Below are 17,815 nucleotides of genomic sequence, written 5' to 3'. Positions count from 1 at the left end.
GACATTTTTAACATCCTCCCTACAGCCCGACTCGGTGATTTCCATCTCTTCATGATCTCTAATATGTGACTTGGCTACCAGTCCTTTACTCCCATGAAGAACATACAGATGCTCTCATGGGCTGGCTGCAATCTCAGGTAGCAGAATGATATGAAGAGGCTATTAGCGAGCTCGTTCAGAGATGTGATAAATGCTTGAATTTGAATGGTAATTAACTGGAGGAGTAATATAGAAGTTAGTTCTAAGATTCTTCTAATTTACTTTGTCTGTTACATAATTTTATTTGTAGCCTAATGAAGGTTACTTTCTGGCTATCTCTTATCCAATAAAACACTGTCATGAACCTTGACCTGATCTTTTATCTTGGTACGAGTAACTGCAGAAATGATTCACAATTTATCATTGAATATGTTGTAATATGTCAGATTTTTTTATACAGTGTTGCAATGCCAATCTGAGATCCCTTGTGAAATAAGTGAATTTAAAGTAAAATACATACCCAAATTGCAGATGCCATAGTCATTGTCCTTAAATTAATAAGCATATACATAATATGCTTTCATCTTACTGACATCGCTCAAGGATAACTGACTTGTGCAGGTTGACAAATTAGCAGCCGGCTTCTTAGAGATTGGTCTAAAGCATGGTGATGCTCTTGCTGTGTGGGCTCCCAACCTTACTGAGTGGTACCTGACCAGCTTAGCTGCCAACAAAGCTGGATTAGTTATTGTAAGTTTATTTTATTATATAGCTTATTGTTACTTATAGTTCGTTGTGTGTGTGTGTGTGTGTGTGTGTGTGTGTGTGTGTGTGTGTGTGTGTGTGTGTGTGGGCGTACGTGCGGAAATTAGATGTGTAGTAGCTAGTGTCACAGAAAGAATAATGTATATTTTCTTTTTATTAGAATAACAAAGGTACTACAATGTTTTGATGAGTGTCATACTCACCGTCAGGTGAAGTGTCACAATATTGCTGATGTCCCACCATTTCTACCAGCGGAATGCCTGGTGCACATGGATGCGGGTGAGTGTGTGCTGTCTGCTGTACAGCTGGAGGGTGGGGAGGAGCTGGATGTGTAGTGATAGGGGTGGCTGCAGGCTGCCCTCGAGTCCCTGCATGGGTATTCTGAATGTGTTTGGCATGCCGGATGAGATGCTAACGGGGGATTCTGAGCTGAAGTTAATTCTTAATTGGAAACCTTTGTCCCTATTGACAGGCCTCTTGTGGATCTGCACTTCTATGAATTTCTCTGTAACTCTGTCCAAATAGTTGATCCCTTAGCATAGCAACTTGGTGTTCTGGAAGTCAAAAGTGTGATCCACACTCTCACTACCAATTTCTCTGTGTGCCCCAGTCATACACCCTTCATGTGCTCCTTCCATTGTTTTGGAATACAGAACTTCCTTTGTTTGATATGTTGCTGGCTACATTCCTAAGGAATGCTGTGTATCTGTAGTACATTTAGTGTCATTGAGTCTTTCACAGAACGAAGAAACTCTTTTTGTTTTGGCTGTTCTCAGCCAAAATTGTGAAGCTACTTGGAAAATGTAACAGCAAAACAGTCTTCTAACCACTGCCTAAGATGAGAGTTTCTTGGCTGTGTGAAAGACCAACAAAATTTAATATATCTGGGGTATATGGCATTGGGAAAACACAGCACTGTACCTTGAAATGCTGTGAAAAACACATGAGGTGTGTAAAACTGAGAAACACAAAGACTCATAGTGGCAGAGCATTGAATAAATGATCACACTCGTGACTTTGAGAACATATAGTTTTGCTACACTTAGCAAATGGCTATTGGGATGACATTGTAAAGAAGTCCATAAAAGTTGGGATCTAAGAGAATCTTGCCAGTAGGGCTGAAGTCTGGTTTGGAATTTGACATTAACAGCAATACGGCAAGAGTGCACTTAGCATTGTCTGGCATGCAGGATGCATGCTGAATACCATTACGAAGATTAGAGTGAAACTCTGGTGCTCCTGACTCCCCAAAAACTGCATCCCCGCTCTCCCCCCACCCGTAGGCCACACAGGGCCCAATCACCTACCACCTGGTAGGAGGGATGTACTTCTTATGTAAATATTGGAACATCCACAGTATCTCAGCACTTCACCAGTAGGCAACGAGCATGACACTCAGGCTGTAACTGTATCTTAATGCTGTCATGTTCCTGGAATCCAGAGTCTAGATTCACAAAACAACTCTTGATGTTGCATTTATAGGTTTTAAATATATAATCTCTGGAAACTTGTGTAGTGACAATGAAAGAAAAATGTTATACCACTGCCAAACAATAAGATACCTTAATTTTTACGTATCATTCAAGGCATTCGTATAATATGAAACTTGTGAAACTTCCTTACAGATTAAAACTTTGTGATGGACCAAGACTAACACCTAGTCACTTCCTTTTCATGAGCAGTTCACTTATCAACTTATACAGGCACAATGTGGGATTCAGACATTGACGTGTAAACTTTTCTGAAGTATGTTAAGCATGAGAGAGGTATTGTCGGAATGAAAGCTGTGTGGATGAGTTGTGAATAGCTGAGATCATTGTCCATGAAACACAAAAGTCGGGATTAAAGTTCACATGGTTTTAATCAGTCAGGATATTTCACAACCATGCACCTGTGACTTGAGAGTGAAATATTTATTCTGGAATACCAAACTTGTGAGCTGTCTTACTTTACATGTGTGAAAAATGCTGAGTTGCACTGTAGTTATTGCAGTTACATTGTAAGTACCAATGTAACTTGGCCTACAGGAGAAATTTGTCCACAAAAAAGCTGTACAGCTACACAAGCTAACAAAATTTTCATTTTCTAAATTTTTATTTATTTATTTATTTTATTTTCTTGTGCCTTTCGACAACTTCTACAATTAGCTGGCTTGTCACCATGACTTCTAAATTATTTACATTCTGTCAGAACTTTCCATATAAAATTTGTCACATGGTTATTTAAATTGTCATAAATACAGAGATTCTGCTGACACTTTCAATACAGTTAGTTTTCTATAAGCTTTTACTGAACAGTGGGATAGTTTGTGTTCACATGTAAGACTGCATTTTAAAAAATAATTAATTTATTTTTCTTTTAAAATGCCATTCAACCAGATGAATTTCTTCTGTAGGTGAATATCAATCCTGCTTATCAAATCCCTGAGTTAGAATACTGCCTGAAGAAGGTGCATGTTCGTGCTTTGGTTGCAGCGGAAACATTTAAGACACAAAAATATCCTGAGATGGTGCAGGCACTGGCTCCAGAGGTGACTGCAGCAAAGCCTGGACATTTGAAAAGTCTAAATTTACCCAATCTCACAACAGTCATTGTAATTGGAGATCAGCAGTATCCGTAGGTTAACTCTTGTCATTGCATTGCAAGGTTTATTTGATTAAGTTAAGATCATTCCTTTTTTATGCACTTACGTTGTTTACGCAACTAAGTATTGTAAATGTTAACTCATTTTTTATGCTAGTTACCTTCTCTCCCTTCTTTCCACCAACAACAGCCACTGCATTTGGGGCATGGATAACTGTTATTTGATGATAAATATCATTGTGCTCATTGTGATATTAAGCTATCAATAGGAAGTAATCAGCAGATATTTAGTACAACATGGGAACTAGCAGCTTTTTGAAATGTTACTTTCCTCTTCAGTTTATCTGTCTTAAATTTTACTTAAATATGCACATAGCAGTAACTTGCATCCCTTCCAACACCTTTCAACAACAGTCTCAAGATGTCTGCAGTTCATTTACATTTCTTCTTATTGGTGGTAGCAAGTAATTAGGCTGCTAAGATTTTATCTGCCCAATCAAAATTACCTATTTTTTCCCCCCAGTATCACAATGTGGTGTGTCGAAGTGATTCCTTTCGTTTTTCCTTAAGTTCAGTGTTTTGACCATAAAAGTTACTGCTCCATGTGTGATGCTGTATAAGCTACTTTCATAAACCCAATCTGTCTAGCAGCCAGTAGCTGCCTCAGCATAATGAATGAAGCATTTGACATGATAAATTTTTATCCAAATCCATTACAGGTATCTTAAACAATCAGTCTATCTACAAATTTGGTCATTACAGTTCTCTATTTTTATGGTTTTTCTCTCTGATTTGCAGTAATCTTTCATCCTCCAGCATTCCCATTTCTTTATCTTTTTAATGTTTACCTCCAAACCATAATTCTCTTCTGGTTACACCAGCATTTGACAGAAGCCATCCATCCGTCTGGTACAATGACACCACCTTACATAACAGCCTCAGTGGTTCCTGACAGAGCAAGATGGCACAGTACTCAGCACACTGAACTTGCATTCAGGTGAATGAGAGACTAAATGCACCTCCAACCATCCTGATTTATGTTTTACATGATTTCACAAAATTGTGCCCAGCAAATGTCAGGATGATTCCTTTGAAAGAGCACAACCAATTTCCTTCCCCATCTTTGAAACAATCCAAACTTGGGTTCTGTCTGTCCGTCGCAAATTCTTTATTCACTGTAAGGTTATTTTTGCCAACCATCCTTCTTATAGAATAAAAACAATGTGTGAGACTATACATTGCGAACAGTCCTCCTGTATGCACAGTGTTAATCTTCTCATAGTACAGATGCATCATCCTGTATTGCTCTGACAGTTAGAAGAAAGCAACCCATTTCCTCAGTTGCTGAACAACAACAATAATAATAATAATAATAATAAACTCAAATAGTACACAGCTTAAAATGTATGAATTCTGTACAACTGAACTAGCTGTAGTTTTGTTATGTAAAAACAGTGGAGTATCATATGCAGTTGGTATTGAGAATGTCCTTACAACAGCTGTAAATCAGAAATAAAATAAATAACTGTTCCTATGTAGCTGTACAAGGAGATGGGTTTTCTTGTGACAACTTTGACATCCAGTAAACAAATGCCTGCCAATACTGGCACCTCACACTAAACATAGGCAGACAAAGATAATGTGCATGAAAAGAGAAATATGTACTTAGTGTGAGTACCATACACTACTGTTAACGATAGACTTCCCCAGTCTTGGGAGCATCATTAAAGTATGCTAATATGATCATTTAAAGCAACACACAAAATTACCAACTCAATTCCTACATTTCCAGTGCAAATTGTGTATTACTGTGATGGTACAAATGGTTTCTGAGTAGAATATCATACAGCACTTGAAGCAGCAATGACCACTGTTGGAATATTTTGCAGAATTAGTATAATTCTCAAAAATTAATAATTCATAACGTCTTGGTGGTTTAGGACAAAAATTGCTTCTTTTATTTCAATAATAATGTTTCAGCAACCTAGTTGCTTCAATTTGTCTTATAAAAAATATGATGTCATTTCAGTGGAATGTTCAGATTCAGTGATGTTATGGGCTGTGCTTCAACTGCATCGTTTGAGAAGTTAAAGCAGCTGGATTATGATATCCAAGCAGATGAAGGCTGCAATGTGCAATTCACATCGGTAAGAATTTTACTTTTATTTTCGTTGTATGGCTTTTTTTTTAGAAGAGGAAAACACTATCTGAATAGGTACCAAAGTAAACAAATACATAGGTCTTAAGAACCACATTCAAAATGGTGATCAAACTACTTGTACAACAAATTACAAATTTTATGGAAGTACTGGGGCTCTTCTGGGCCAGTGTTTGCCTGGGTGGAGAGGGGGGGGGGGGCAGTTGTATTTGCTTAGTCTTCTGTGTGGGCAACGTTGCTCGAGCCCCGTGTCAAGCATCTTCTGACTGTAGCCCATAACAACTTAATGTCTGTAGCCCGTAACAACTTAATGTCCTTGTCTCCCTCGATATGATGTTTGTTAATACTTACTTTTATTGATTTCTTTAGCACAATCTCTCAATAGTAAGATCACAGCAAGGTTATGCATTGAAATAAAGTGTTTTTACATTGAAGCTGTGTTCTTCCATCATCGATTTCTCTTTATATCCTATGTGTATGCATTTAATGCATGCTATGCAATGCCGAGAGATACAGTACTGCCTTTGTACTTTGTGCTGATGCTTTTGTATACCTGGTACATGTGGCAGGTTACACATATCTTTAATCTTTCATGGTGGCTGAAAACGATTGTTTAATTGATTTAAGTTATTCATATAATTGCAGTTTATCACACTGCAGACCAAGTCTCAGTGAAGATCGACTTAAATTTTTAATTTCCCAGGAATATCAACAATGTTGTTGAGTGTGGTTCTGTAAGGAACATTGCTGTGCGAAGTCAGCAACTACAGGGAGAGCATCATAAAGAAATCAATAGGAATAAGGATAAACACAGAGGAGTGCTATCATCTCAAGTTAGCATGAAATCCTCTGTAAGCAGCCTTTGTGAGAGCTCACCTACAAATATGTTGCACATGAGCTGAGGCAAGAATGTACACCAAATGAATAAGCACAGCTTCTACATATACAAGCAAGAGGACATTCCCAAGGACTCGACACTTCATCTGAGAGTTATGGATATGACCCTTGTTGCAATGCCGCGGAATCTGAGCATGGCCGCGGAATCTGAGCATGGCCGCCAACTCAAACCCAAGAGCTACTCATCAGTATTATACGTAAGGGGACGCACGCTCATGCACATATCGGTCCATTGTTCCAGGACTGCAGTCCAACTGGGATGAGGATTGCTAGCAGAGGAGGGGGGGGGGGGGGGGGGGGAGGGTGCAATAGTGACAGCTGGGAGGGAGAGGCAGCAAGGGAATCCCACCACTGTAGTGTTTCAGGTTGTTACAGCAAATATCATGGTCCACTATGAAGAATCGTTCCACCAAGACATGATTGCTATAGAGGAAATTGGTAGAAATAGTGTTCAAGGTGAAATTAGAGACCATCCGTGCCGCATTTTACTGGCACACATGCTGTGGAAAGGACAAGGTATGTTGGCAGTGAATGTGCAACATCTAGCAGCTGGGCCTCCAGTTGAAGGTGTCATGGGCTGCCTGGAATACACAGCCTGCTGACAATGTCAACTTCATCACCAAGACAAATGAATTATCTTTTAATATACCACTGCCTGTCTGTATGGCCTTCAAATCAGAAGTGTTTCAATGATTTTTGTCTGTTACCATAGGTATAGCTTCTTTGAACCACCTTAATATATATCAGTGAGACGTAATGAACTGTAAAATATAGAAGAGCTGAATCAAGAGTTCATTCAGTCATTTCGTAGCTTGGAGTAGAAGTTGCGATCTCTCATTTAACATTTCCTGCAAGATGGAATGAAGTGCAGAAGAGTTGGATGTTTGAGCGTGGTGATGGGATGGAGAGTATGGACAACCAGAACAATGTAGCAAGACAATAATTCATCAAGAACAGACATTTGACGTGGTAGCAGATGGCATTCTAAAACTGTGTTAAAGATGTATTCAATCTATATAAAGCATACTGACAGCTTTTAGTGCAGCTATTTGTAAATTTTACACAGTATTTGGTGACTGTGAAGTGAGGAGAAACTGCGAGGCTGGAAAGATCACAAGTTTTGCAAGAAAGTATACCAATTTTCAGGAAATGTTGAGATTATTATTTTCGTTTCCTGTGGCAACTGAGGACAAACATGAGAGCTAAATCGCTCGATACACCATGTCATCTAAATATTTTGACGAGAAATAAAAGATACTAAAGAAATAGTATTGAAAAGTGCACGATAACATTATTCACACACCTAATTGGATAGCTGAAAGACAGTTGCCAGTCGCGCGCGTGTGTGTGTGTGTGTGTGTGTGTGTGTGTGTGGTTTTTATTTCTCTCCATCACACTCGATAAATTTTCTTCTAAATTTTAGTTGTATTTTATCTGAGTTGTGTGTCTGCAATGTGCGTGTGCACATTGCAGACACGCAACACAGATAAAATACAGCTAAAATTTAGAAGAAAATTTGTCGGGTGTGACGGAGAAGACAGCTGACGTAGTAGTGGCTTGTTGACAAAACATATACCATCTCAGCACTGCTGTTGACTACAAAACTATATGCAAGTTCATCGCCAGCTTGATTACTTGGTTGGATCACTGAAGCAGATAGAGATAAGCTGTAGTTGGCTAAATGCTCAGAAGATGTATAGGGACTGAAAGGGACAGGCCAGTGTGTATCGACAAATTGTTAGCATGTTTCGAGGAAGCAAAGTACTTTAGTTTGGTGGATTTAATGGCTGGCTATTGGTAGATTAGTTCAGATGAAGATGCAAAACAATACACACCATTTTTTCATGTTGGAAAATCATTTAAATACAAAATATCATTATTTGGGCTAAATATACTTGTTTCTGTATTTACGTGAGTCTGAGATAAAGCTTTTGGCAGGGAGCTACTGCAAGAGCTTTTGATCTACATAATTATTTTATTAATCATATCCAAAACTTGGAAAGAACAATGTTACTAAGAACCTGGGATAAATTTTATGAGGCAGGTATAACAATTAAGTTAGCAAAGTCACACTTTGGAGGTGATGAACTGAAGTTTGAAGGACGTCTTGTGGGAGTAAACAATGTAAAACTAGACCCTGAACACACGAGCTATGAAGGATTGTCTAACATTCTTTACTTCAGGACAATTCTGTTCATTCTTAAGATTAGCTGATTTCTGCCACCAGTATATGTGTGAACAAGTTATGAATGAACCACGTTTGTTATTGTTATTAAAACAGATAGCTATTTGGAATTGTTTCAGGGTGAATGGGATCCTAAGTTGGAAGAACATAAAATAATTGCTTTTGCTAGTCGAAACTTAGAGACTTGTATTGAATTATACTGCAATGGAAAAAGTTATTAGCAATAGTGTAGAGTTTACAAAAATTTGAAACCCTCATTTGGGGTTCTCAAATAGTACTCTATACCAACCACCAAGAACTTAACTTTTTGATGGAGAGTCATTTATACATAGCTGCCTCATGCATTGGGTACTGTTTCTTCAACAGTTTCATATAGACATAAAATACATTGAAGGTTTAACAAAATAAAGTTCCAGGCAGATTATCAGAAGTGAAAGATTTTACAAAAACCAAGGGGCCTGAGATAATATTTGCTGTTAACTTTAGTTACACTGAAAATAAAGAAACCTAGCAAATCAAATAAAACAAGGAACATTGAAGTTTTAAGAGTAAAGTTCAGAAATGTAAGCAGGGGTTGTTACTACCAGCAGAGAGAGAATTGTGGATAGTGGTAAACTAAGTATTACATTGATGAAAGTCAGAATACACAATTTTGGAAACTACGTATTATTGAATATGCTCGGACAGAATTGGTGTGGTTCATACGTAAAGTGTATGATCATTTCAGTATACATAGAAGTATTACACACATGAGTAAGTTCTGTCATTTCAGAGGCTTAAATAAATTTATTGAGAACCTGTATAACTTGTCAGAAGGTAAAGGAGGATACTGGTATTTGTTATGCAGTGCATCAGATGTTGCCGAAAGGATTACATGATTTAACAGTTTCTGATTTTTATGCTCTGTTGCTGACTGATAGGGAAATGTCACATTTATATATTTACTTGTGGAATGCTGGTCCAGATATTTGTACAAATACTGAGACAATAATTAACTGTATGCAAAAATATTTTGCTGAAGTAGGAAAACTGAAGTGACTTATTACAGATCATGGAACACAATTTATTAGTCATAGTTTTGACATGAGAAGGCATAAAATGTATTGAAATTTCAAAATAAAGTCCAAAATCATAACCTTGTGAATGGATAATGAAGTAAATAGGAAGTTCTAAAAGGCAAACAACCTAGGCACAACTAAATGAACTACCCCATTTATCAAATGGATTGTCACTCGTAAGAATATTACACCACAAATTCATTGAGAGGCATTATTGAAGTTATTTAAATGGCCAGAGGCAAATGTAGATCTAACGAATTAAGTAGAAGAAGTGGTGAAATGGCATTTACGAGAATCAGCGTGCAAATGACAAGGTAAATACTTTGAGGTGACAAGTCATGGGACACCCTAAAATTCCATGTGAAACATCTTTTTGACTGGCATTGTGAAGCAGTTTGACATGGTATGTATTCAACAAGTTTTTGGGAGTCCCTTGCAGAAATATTGAACCATGCTCCTCTATAGCTGTCCATCATCATGAAAATGTTGCTGGTGCAGGATTTTGTGCATAAGCAGACCTCTTGATTATGACCCATTAATCTTCATTGGGATTCATGTCGGGCAGCCTGGATGGCAAAATATTTGCTCGATTTGCCTAGACTATTCTTCAGACCTGTCACGAACAACTGTGGCCCCATTCCATTGTTTGGAAACATTGAGTCCGTGAATGGCCACTGAGTCCGTGAATGGCCACAAATGGTGTCAAAGTAACTGAATATAACTGTTTCCAGTCAGTGATTGGTTCAGTTGGACCAGAGAAGCCAGTCCATTCCATGTAAACACAGCGCACACCATTATGGATCCACCAACATGCACAGTGCCTTGTTGACAACTTGGGTCCATGATTTTATGCAGTCTGCACCACACCTGAATCCTACCACCATCTCCTACCAACTGAAACTGGGATTCATCTGACCAGGCCATGGTTTTCCAGTTGTCTGGAATCCAATGAATATGGTCATTAGTAGGGCAAGAGGGGCACTGTAGGTGAAGCATCATTTGTCTGCTACCACAGCCCATTAATACTAAACTTTGCCGCACTTTCCTAACAGATACATTTGTCTTACATCCCACATTGATTTATGTGGTTGTTCCATGCAGTGTTGCATGTCTGTTAGCACTGACAACTACACAAACAGCACTGCTCTCGGTTGTTACGTGAAGGCCGTCGGCCACTGTGTTGTCCCTGGTGAGAGATAATGTCTTAAAATTTGGTATTCTTGTTGTACTCCTGATGCTGTGGATCTCAGAGTATTGAATTCCCTAATGATTTCCGAAATAGAATGTCCCATGCCCCTAGCTACAACTACAATTCCTTGTTCAAAGTCTGTAAATTCGGGTCGGAAACCTGTTCACATGAATTACCCGAGTAAAAATGACAGCTCCACCAACGCACTGCCCTTTTATAGCTTTTGTACATGATACCACTGCCATCTGTGTACGTGTATATCATGATCTCGTGACTTTTGTAACCTCAGTGTAGAATGAAACAGCAGTTACATCAGTACTTAACTTAATGACTTATTGTTAGTCAAAGTAGTACATCAAAGCTCTAACATAAAGGAACACAAGAATTTTTTTCCAAGGTACAGTGGACATTATATGATAATCAATAGATCACATCCAAAAGCAGTTTTCTTGCTAAAACCAAATACCAGTTGAGTAAAAGGTTCATACAGTGTGGGTGTGCAGAAATAGAATCCACTAGTTACCTAGAAGTTCACGACTTTGTATAATATTATAACTAACAATAATTGCAAATACAACAAAGTAAATGGAGCATAAGGCACATTTGTCAATAATCAGCTTGAACTTCAACGATATTATTGCAATAAATAATTAGCACAAAAGATACCAGATAAATTGCAGATTTGTAAATGAGTAGTCACTTTTTTTAGTACAGAAACTACTGATTTGACGTGATCAAAACAGTAAATAAGGCATTTACTGTACGTTTTACACTGGTCGAATAGCAAATGAGAGAAATATTTCACGAATGCTTGCTGTGTCAGTAGTGCACATGTCAAAAATATATTTATCTTAAAGACAGATCAAATAGAAATTTATTTCATTATGGTTAGGTACCTGAATAATCACAAGAGACAAGGTATGACATTTATGACATTCGATGTTACTCAGGACAATCATGATTTACAAATTATGAATTTTCTTTTTATCACGAGTTGCTGCATCTGTATCAACACTTTTGTAACATGGATTTGTTGGGACTACTTTTTGAGGACTTGACCAGGAGAAACTGCGACACTTTGTTCTGTAGAGCATGCTGAATATCTATGTCCTCAGAGCTCACAATGATGTATCTGCCAGACGGGAGACTGTGGGGTGGGTGCGTGGGTGGGAATGATAACCAGTCTTTGGGATCTGTCTTCTTCCCTTCCTCAGTTCCAATAAATGTTCTCCTTCCTCATTTTCGTTCTTCGTGTATGCAAGGTCCAGCACTATCTTCCCATCTGTCCATATTCAGTCATCGCTAGTGCGGAACTCTTTCCTTCTCTCTTTGATTACAGCCTGTTTTCACAGAACAGCCGATGTTTATCTACACACATGGGACGATAGAACTTGAACAAGACAAGAAAGCTCATAGTAAATATTGCTTAGGCACATCGGCCATTTGGGGGAAGAGAATACCCATGAGGTAGGTAACAAACATGCAGACATACGAATGAAGTGTCGTTTGACAAGTGCAGACGCCAAAGAGAAAAGTACACTTTGGATAAGGTAGATAGCCAAATAGTAGAATAAGGAAGACATTGATAAGAATACTTAACACTCTTGAGGAGAGACATTGAATAAGTATGTAAAGGGTATTGTGAACTGTTAAATTAAGAATCTGCAGTGAGACAAATGTTCCGTAGAGCACATATTAGCTAAAGTGTAAAAATGCTATTGTACTACCGGTACTACTACTCATTGAGTATAAATGGTAGGGCAAACAACTGTAATGGTGAGAGGGTCTTTCCACAAGCCAGACCTTAATTACAAGCATGGAATAGTGATTAAAATAGTAGTAGCCACAAATCCCACTTGTTTATTTCATAATCAAAGACCGTTCATAGATCATACTGAGACAAATAAAGATATATAGAATGATGGACACTTTAAGCTGCAGTAGGTAGATGTAAAACAATACAGGAAAGGCTAGGTTATCATAGATTTGCTTTAATGTGAGAAAATGTGTTTATACTAGAGAACTGTAGAAAATTACTGATAAAGAGCTTACAGTGACATCAGAGTACTGCCAAATAAGGAACGTCTGAGTAGTATTGTAAAAGAATAATAAAAAGGTGGTGTACAGTTTAGTTATGATAAAAAGGTGAAGTGTAACTGCAGTGAAGAAGGATCCAGATCCAGATGAGATTGAACTATGCTACGGTCCTGTGAAATCAAGAAAGAAATGGCATATACCATATACAAGGTCTGTTCAAAAAATTCTGGAACTTCATCAACAAAATTTTTTACCTTTTACTTATAACAATATTATGAGAAGTAAAGTTGCTACTCACCATGTAGTGGAGATGCTGAGCCACGAAAAAAAAAAGAACAAAAAAGAAAACTTCGCGCGCGCGCACACACACTCTCTCTGCAGTCTTGAGTGAGTGTTGCATTTTGTGAGAGTTTGTGTGCGGGTCTTTGTGAGAGTTTGTGTGCAAGTTTTTGGTGGTGTGTTGTTGATGAAGGCCTTAATGGCCGAAAGCTTTAATTGTGAGTGTCTTTTTGTTGTGCCTATCTGCGACTCAGCATCTCGACTGTATGGTGAGTAGCAACTTTCCTTCTCATAATATTGTTACATTCCATCCTGGATTTTCCATGGTTTGATTTACCTTCTACTAACTGTGCATGGTCTCCTTCGAAATACTCTCCTCTACAACTGATACTTAACTCCCAATGCAGTTTCCATTTTAGGAAGCAATCTAGGTATGCCTTTTGCTGGATCACGTGAAGTGCCATCTGCGAATTTCCTTTTATCTAGTGTGTCGTTGGAGATCTTCGTCCTTTCAATGGGTTTTTCAACTTTGGAAATAAAAAAGTCTGCAGGGGCCTGGTCTGGAGAGTATGGAGGATGAGGCAGTGAAGTAATTTAGTTTTTTGTGCAATAGTCGTGCATCAACAGGAATAAATGTACAAGTGCATTATCATGATGCAAGAGCCATAAATTGTCTCATTTCATTTCAGGCCATTTTCTTCTCACATTTGTTCACAGGCATTGCAGCACATCCCAAAAGTACCATCGATTAACAGGTTGTCCCTGTGACAAGAATTCATGATGAACTAATCTTTCAAAGTCAAAGAAAACTATCAGCATGGCTTTGCTATTTGACCTTTCCCAACCCATTCTGAAGATAGAACCTTGGTCTCAACATCATAACTGTAGACTCGTGTCCCATAATCGGCTGTGGTTCTCGTAAGGAACATCCCTTTCTCACTTGTGCTCATCAGAGATTGCGAGGTGAAGGTCTTTCTGCTCTTGACTCGTGGGTCTTGGCAGCAACACAATGCATTCCAAGATCCTGCGTCAGGATTTCATGACATGATCCAACTGAAATGTTTGATTCTTCTGCAATCTCTTGGGCAGTCAGGCTTAGATTGACAGCCACAATTTTGTTGACGTTCCTGACGTGAGCGTCATTGTGAGATGTCGAGTGGCGTCACGAATGTGATCTTTAACTCCTGTCTGGTCATTTTTAAACTATGTGAACCATTTGTAACACTGAGAATGGCTTAAGCACGCATCACTGTAGGTTTCCTGCATCATTTGCTGTGTCTCTGTAAAGATTTTCTTGAGTTTCAGGCAAAATTTAATGCAGATGCATTGCTCCTCTAACTCTGCTATCTCGAGATTCGCAAACTGTGCGACAACGTTCTGCTCAAAAAAGTAGTGACAAATAACTAACGGACATACAAGAATGAAACTTCCAGACTTCCAGCAGTTACACATTAAACACAGGCTTGTGCAGGGATGCCAAGCACATTTTGCTTCAAGACACCATTGGTGTGAAATTATGAATGTTCCAGAATTTTTTGAACAGACCTCGTATTTGTCGGGATTGAAATGGGACACTGTCATGGAAATAAAGAAAGAAACATTGTACAGTAAGGTCTAACAATTATTTGACGGTGTAATTAAATAGTTCCAGTGACGATTGTCATGTAACTGGAGAGGTTTTCCTTACTAGTGAAGGTAATGAGAACATTGCTAGTTGCAAGGGGTGGAGACCTTTTACATCTCCATGTGTACAAATGCAAGAGAATTTGAAATATTGAGGTGTACTCATGGAAGTTTAGGAATCTATATAAGTTGCTTCTAGAAATAATGTTGTATACATTTGTATGTTCCGTGTAAAAATATTAAATGAAAATGTGAGATGTCAACATCAGAAAATTTAAAAGCAAATTTGTCCTGTTATATTATCAAGCCCAAGCAAAAAGAATATCTACATACGTGAACAAATTTTAAATATTGATGAAGAGAGTTGTGTACAGAATTGTAAAAGAAAACCATCATTTGCTGTGATAATTTTGACCTAGTGAATAGAAAGAAAAATGTTTTCTTGGGGATTTATGATCTGTTAGTAACTACATAGTAATCAGTTATGACGTGTGAAATATATGTACCTGTTGGATATGTGTTACAATCATGATGTGTGTAAGAGTTATTACACATCTCTGTTGGAGATGTACTACAGCATTGGTAATGTATATAGTTAAGAAATTTGTACATGACATCTTTAGCTTCAGTGTGGGGATATTAGTGTATCGGGATCTGTTAGCAAGTATCCTAGTCCACCAGAAGAATCATCATCTCAACAAAAGATGATCGTAAGAGGAAATAGATAGAAATAGTGTGCAAGGTGAAATTAGACTGTCCGCACTGCTTTATATTGACACAGCTGCTATGGGAGGTTCAAGGTACGTTGGGGAGAATGTGTGGTATCTACCAGCTGGGGACACATGTTTATTCTGTGATACCTCCTATTGAAGGTATCATGGGCTTTAAAATATATAATTGAAACAAATGTTCATTCAGTCATTCCGTAGCTCGGAGTCGAAGTTGTGATCTTTCATTTAGCATTCACTGCAAGATGGAACAAAGTGCAGAAGAGTTGGATGGTGAAGCATGGTGGTGGCACGGATTATCCGGACCACCAGAACAAGGTAGCAAAATGATGATGTATCAAGACACACTTGAGGTAACATATGGCAGTGTAAAACTATGTTAAAGGTGCACTCAAGCTGTATAAAGCATACCCGCATCTTTTATCACAGTCACTCTCAAATTTTATAGCATACCCCTATGCACAAAAAACCTGGATTATTGTTGTATCACATCTACTCCCGACCCCCTTTCCATATTAAAAATATCCTTTTGGAAGGAGCAACACCTGCCCCATGCACCCAACTTGCACACCCTATTCTAGCCCTGGGACAGGCATTGTCTATCCTAGAAGAGGCAGAGCCACCTGTGAAAGCAGTCACATTGTATACCAACTCTGGTGCATATTTTGCGGAGCCTTTTGCACGACTGTAAGCCTTTTTTCCTTTCATTATTTATGGTCTTCCCCCAGAACTTCGCAGTATCATATTAAAACAGTTTCTTTGATGAGCAACCCTGGAAATAGTGAGGATGCACAAATTCTGGAATATTATAAGATATCAAATGTTTCTTCCTTTTTGCTGTAAGTTTGTGTAAGACTACTGAATGATTTGCAGAATCTAAGGCCTTAAACAATTTAAGAATAGCCCAATAAAATACAAAGACCAAGACAATGAGTTGGGTCTGGGCAAAGCAGTCAAATGTAATGAAATGGGATCTTTATTTAAAGGGTTCCAAACATAATAGCTCAATTAAAATAACCCTGTGACTGACAAACTCCATTGGCAGCTGGCAGTATTTTTTGACATGGCTCGGCATGTACCTACAAAACAGGCGACACAGCAAGCGCGTGGCAGTTGAGAAAGAACTATTAACAGGTGCCTGGTGGCTGGCTGAAGCCAACCATTTGACTCGCTTAGATGTCGGTCATAAAGTTATTTTAACCAAAGTTTAATGTGAAAGTTTCGAAAACAGTGATTATGTGGAATAGGAAGTACATATTGTCTTCATACTGGAATGTATAGAAGGAATTGTTGCATTAAGATATTTATTTCTACTAGGCTACAAAATAATTACTTCATTTATCTTGGTGTAAACAGCCACGACATAAGAAGAGGTCAACACAACATTAGAGGCAGTTCATAAAATGCGTTCATACTGTAAATTAATTGCAGGATCCCTCTGCATAGCTAATATTACCTGAAATTGCCTCCTACCAGAGCTTGAAAGTACTGCTAGAGTTGTAAAAGTTCTTTTATTATCACAAGACTGGTTTCGGGCTCTTATACGTCCATGTTCAGGTGTCGTAACTTGATGCTGTGAGGCCCCCTCTCCCTTGCGCAGTGGATGTGTACAAGGCGCGGTGCACTATACAATTTTCAACCTCTGGTATAATGCTCAGCTGCAGATGTTCCTCCAACAGGATTGCTTGAAATTGCCTGTTAATGTCAAAATGTGCAATAGCTATAGAAGTAAATTTTCTGATGCATCATTTTAAAAATCAAGAATGGTAGTTTCCTCAAATTGTTGATTGGTTTTGACTATTTTCAGCTCTTCCACGGCTTATTCTCATTTTAATGATTCAAGACATTAGAATTCTAAATTGTGAGGCCTACTGAGAGAGGGACTTATGCCACTTAGACAAGAAAAGGGACATATTATTTTCTAAACCATTGCACTGAGGCTTTATTTGTACAGTAAGGGGTTAATTTTTTACTGCTTAACTTAGTGTCAGGTAAATCATGCAAAAGTTGGTTAACAAGAAAATATAATCCCTTCTTTATGCATAATAATACAAAATTGCCCCATTGGCAGTTTGGTGTAATTAATTTTTTTCTGTTACATTTTCATAGTTTATACAATTGCCTTGTTTTTAATATGTATATCTTTAATAGGGCACAACAGGACATCCAAAAGCAACCTTGTTAAGTCACCATAGTGTTGTCAACAACTCATATTTCTTGGGTGAGAGAGCGGGCCTATATAAAAAGGTAAGTTATATATCATTTAACCTATTACCTGAGAGATTTAAATATAGTAATATGGGTATTCGAGAGCATGGAATTTGTTGTGTTCTA

General features: G+C 38.1%; 1 protein-coding gene across 1 annotated transcript in view; it reads left to right on the top strand.

The window, feature by feature from the left end:
- LOC126092000 (medium-chain acyl-CoA ligase ACSF2, mitochondrial-like) overlaps positions 1–17,815 on the top strand; it is a 100,658-nt gene that overhangs the window by 41,405 nt on the left and 41,438 nt on the right. The window contains exons 3-6 of the mRNA XM_049907374.1: positions 601–729; positions 3,140–3,360; positions 5,357–5,474; positions 17,633–17,728. Coding sequence (XP_049763331.1) covers positions 601–729; positions 3,140–3,360; positions 5,357–5,474; positions 17,633–17,728 — 564 coding nt within the window. The remainder of the gene's footprint in view (positions 1–600; positions 730–3,139; positions 3,361–5,356; positions 5,475–17,632; positions 17,729–17,815) is intronic.

Source organism: Schistocerca cancellata, chromosome 7, assembly GCF_023864275.1.
Source record: "Schistocerca cancellata isolate TAMUIC-IGC-003103 chromosome 7, iqSchCanc2.1, whole genome shotgun sequence".
In the NCBI taxonomy this organism is placed as follows: Eukaryota; Metazoa; Arthropoda; class Insecta; order Orthoptera; family Acrididae; genus Schistocerca; species Schistocerca cancellata.
Note: the sequence above shows the minus strand (reverse complement) of the source record. Positions and strands in the feature narration are given on the sequence as shown.